This window comes from Dipteris shenzhenensis, chromosome 12 (assembly GCF_047967505.1).
Source record: "Dipteris shenzhenensis isolate YYH24624 ecotype China chromosome 12, Dip_SZ_1.0, whole genome shotgun sequence".
In the NCBI taxonomy this organism is placed as follows: domain Eukaryota; kingdom Viridiplantae; phylum Streptophyta; class Polypodiopsida; order Gleicheniales; family Dipteridaceae; genus Dipteris; species Dipteris shenzhenensis.
In genome coordinates, this window is record NC_141607.1 from 7,728,386 (window position 1) to 7,732,501 (window position 4,116).

The following is a 4,116-nucleotide window of genomic DNA, read 5'->3' on the forward strand; positions in this document are numbered from 1 at the left end:
GTGACTACAAGGCTCCATGGGTGGGTGGAGCCTTCTCACTGCTCAACGTTTTGACCATTGTCATGCATGCCTGTATTGCGAGATGCATTCAGTGACTCTGTCTTCTTTGACCTACCCTCTCTCTCTCTCTTATTCTTCTTCTCTCTAGGCAAGCCACATGAATGAAATTCTTGTTCAACATGGTGGGGACGTACTTCCACATTCTCATTCGAAACCAGCGACACGCACGTGGCTTCGGGGGTTGAAGTGGTCGAATTGTGCGTGTGTGTGTGTATGTGTGTGTGTGTGAGAGAGAGAGAGAGAGAGAATGGCGATCCTTACAGCTCAAGCAGCTAGCGTGCGTGTGTGTGAGAGCGCAAAGTGTCGGCTTGTGCTGAAGGCAAGGATTCTGTAGATACCTTTCCTCTTCGTCATTTCCCTTAGGTGAAGACGGCAAAGACAAGAAGCCATCTACCTGCACTCCGGCTACCTCGCTCCAAAAAGAGACCGCGAGCCCCCGTGGCAGCTCCACCTTATCACGAACTCTGTGCCTGCTCAGCCACCTCAACTGTAAACAATGCCTTCTCGCGTGCACCCCCTTTTGACATGACCTTTCAATCTGCCTTTCCACGATTCCCCCCACTTACCGTCTTCCCTCTGTATATTTTATGCTTTCCTTCCGTCGCATCATCATCGTCCGATAAATCAGGCGCATTTCGTTCAGGCCGTTCCCACAGTAAAAGAAAGAGAGTTTCACCCTCTACAGTAGCATGTACCACAACGCCCTTTATTCCTCCCGCTGTTGCAGAATAACGCTACATGATGGCCCTCAGTATGGGTTGCTCTGCCGATCTTTTTCCCAGCATTTTCATGTCTCTTCTTCTCTGCTTCCTCAGTGCAGCAACTGGAACCCTTGTATAGCTCGGCTCATCTTACTTTCACCTAAGTGTTTATCGTTCACTGCTAGTACGAGAAGTTTTTTGCTGTCGAGTCTATCCAATGCGTGAGGCTACGCTAAACGACTTTGTAAATTATACCATGCTGTATGCTTGAATCAAAATCAATTAGAAGGGACATATTGCCTTACAGGAAGGCGTGAACGAAAAATCTAGTAAGGTAGGTGAAAAATATGCGATCTAGGCAACTGATTCAGGATATGTTGCTTCCTTGTTGCAGGTCAGCGACAATTATTCAGGAGGGTTCTGCAAGATGCTGCAGCAAGCAACCGCACGAATGGATGCATACAAAACTCGGGCGTTGGGGATTCAACAAGATGCCATTCTACCAAGGGGTCGCCTGTTCCTTATTTGTTAGCTGGACTTGCTGCAATGTTTGCTTTGGTTGCTTTCTCCTTGATTATCCTTGCTTGTTCCTACTGGAAAATGGTGGGTCGTGATGAAGCGGAGAATACAAGGGCAAGTATAACCCAAGGGCAGGCCATTGGTGATCAGAATTTCGGTTTGGGTGAAGCACGGATCACCCAAGGTAGCGCTAAGGTGATGGTGATCATGGCAGGGGAAGACAAGCCGACGTTCTTCGCTAAACCCTCAGCATGGATGCGCTGAACAACTAAAAGCGTTGACATTGCAATTCACATTGGAAGACTTTGTTCACGGAAAACTTTTGTGAGCATAGTCAAGACTTAATGAGATGATCGAGAAAGTGTGGATCCTTTGGTGAAGCACCCACAATCTGGTCTTTTAGTAAGAGCCCACGAGGAGAACTTTTTTTTAGTGGCCTTTTAACCTTTTGTCCTTAGTTGAAGTGCATATATGCATATGAATGGCATCTCTTATGCGATAATGGAGGTGATTAACAATTTGGAAAGGCTAGATAGTTAACTGTTCATGGTTGCCATAGTAAGAGCCCATTAGTTATGAGAGCTTCTTCTCTTCTCCTTCAAGGGATGGCCGTAATTGGTATATCTTTGATGAAGTTGTTTGAGGCCCTTGGGTTTTTCTAACTAAAGACTCTTCCATGAGCCATGCATTTTCATCTTTTCACTTTTCAAGAGGCAACCAAAGAAAAAAGAAAAGCAAATTTACTTTGTACAATGTTGAAAGGTTTGATGAACTATATTATATGCATAGGCATATGCTTAACACTCCATTCTTCATAATAATTATTGCGACAAGAACCAAGTATATATCAAGGGGATGGTCGGTGGGATACAAGATGATGATTATTTTTGGAACTATTAATAGGAGTGGATTGGCATAGCCATCTAAAGTATTTAAAGAAGAAGAAACGATGTAATAGATTACAAAATTTTGGAAATTACAATTTTGAGCCAATGAATATGTGAAGCCACACTCACTCGTCAAAAGTAGTGTGCCAACATACAAGGAACATTGCTTTCAGAAATCACTCATACGATTATAGCATGCCAGGGCATCAATTTGCAACTAGATTCAAGCTTACCAAAGAGGGAGGCAATGTGTGCACAAGGGATATGGGGGTGAATTTGCATGAATGCGCCATTATCGTTGCCAAACGAGAGATTCAATGGGAATACAAGAACAAGAACAAAAAAGAGGTGCATTGACATGAACACGATGTAGTTACAACATGAAATAAGTTCCACACACTCTAGCAGCACAAGAATGACCCTCTGGATAAGGGTTCATGGTCACAAATATGCCTTTAGTACCACCCCTATCCACAAGTGTACTTCGCATCTGCATGACAACTCTACACTATTGACTCTAGTATTGCGTGACCACATAGTTAGGACCAAATAAACATTGATGTCTAGCACTCCCCCTCAATGGATATTTATCCATAAGGTTACAAGAAAGTAGTCGTCTGTACATGGCACTTGATACCAAATACCTAATACCTAATACATGACACAGGTACATGAATAAAAAAGACATGTTAACTCGACAATTTTCCCATAGTAGGGTTACATATCTACTAACACAGTCTTATTGATGTACTTGTATGGTCTTCCTGTAATGATGAAGGTAAATTAAGGCAAAAAATCTTCAATTAGACCTTGACCACATTGAACTAATAGTTATAGTATTATATCTAACACGTTCCATCATCTAGACAAAAATCTGAAAACAACATTCATTAGACATCAAACCAACTTAGTGGAGCTTGATCTTATTGTAAGTAGAGAACTCTGCAGGCTCTAAATGTATCTTGCTATGTATAGAGAAGATCAGATGCAAGGATGATTTTTTCAACTTAGTTTCATTAAAAGATCATGGTCTTATAAGACTCATGGAAGTCTATATGCTGCTATAAAAATAAGAGCTTGGTACATTTGCAAAGATTTGAATCTAGATAAAAATAAAAGCTAAGTTTATTCTTCAAGGTTATAAAATTATGTATATATGCCATGAAAATTTGCCAAATTTTGGTATACTCAAAATTTTTTTTTTTGAAAATTCGATACACTTAAGCATTTAAAAAAACTTCTCATAAAGAAAAAGACATATATTCTTTTTCAAATACCAGTATTAATAACTTATCCTTTTCCACTCCAGTAACATTTACATGAAATCTCTGCTTTGTATGTGTTTTTGGTAGTGCTTTGTCACATGCCATTGCATTGTGACTCCTTTGTCAATGCACACTATGTTGTATGTGTTTTGGCACTGCTTTGTCATTGCACGATTACTTTATGTGTTTTGGCACTGTTTTGTATTCTTTTTTGCACATAATCTTGAATCTCTATTTGAAATTTGACATTTGATGCAATCTTCATCAACAATTCGCAGTTCGATTTGGATGCAACAGCTTTGTCACCAATGCTTTGGTAGTACTTTGTTATTGCATGACTACTTTATGCTGATTGACTACTTTGACTACTTTATTAGTGCTTTCTATCAAGTTTGTCACATGCGACTACATTGTGATTGCTTCGTCACTACTTTACTTTGTATGTGTTTTGGCATTATACTTTGTCACTGCATGACTACTTTAGGTGTTTCAGCAATGCTTTGTATGCATTTTTGCACATAGGCTTGGATCTGCATTTGAAAGTTGACATGTCCTTTCTTTGGAGGTTGTAGTTGTCAGATGAGCTTAGAAGATGTGAACCTTCACAGATGTTTATTGATTGAGTGACAAATCTACACCTTTATTGTTCAACACACAACATGAGATAGACTATTGAGTTGAGCC

At 40.3% G+C, this 4,116-nt stretch overlaps 1 protein-coding gene across 4 annotated transcripts; it reads left to right on the forward strand.

Moving 5' to 3' along the window:
* Window positions 1-430: 430 nt before the first annotated feature.
* Window positions 431-1,950, forward strand: LOC147895755 (protein GLUTAMINE DUMPER 3-like). Of its 4 annotated transcripts, none has more exons than XM_087382842.1 (2): window positions 431-894; window positions 1,156-1,950. In XM_087382842.1, the coding sequence occupies exons 1-2, from the start codon at window positions 750-752 to the stop codon at window positions 1,542-1,544; spliced, it is 534 nt and encodes a 177-aa protein (XP_087238968.1). In that variant the 5' UTR covers window positions 431-749; the 3' UTR covers window positions 1,545-1,950. The 4 variants fall into 4 exon arrangements, with proteins under 4 accessions (XP_087238968.1, XP_087238969.1, XP_087238971.1 ...); XM_087382843.1 differs by having other exon boundaries at window positions 431-817; XM_087382845.1 differs by having other exon boundaries at window positions 431-811.
* Window positions 1,951-4,116: the final 2,166 nt, after the last annotated feature.

Bases quoted from the DNA above. Each gene is read 5' to 3' on its own strand.
- LOC147895755 (XM_087382842.1), top strand. From the start codon at position 750: ATGTACCACAACGCCCTTTATTCCTCCCGCTGTTGCAGAATAACGCTA. The intron at 895-1,155 runs GTATAGCTCGGC...TCCTTGTTGCAG, and splicing joins GTGCAGCAACTGGAACCCTT to GTCAGCGACAATTATTCAGG.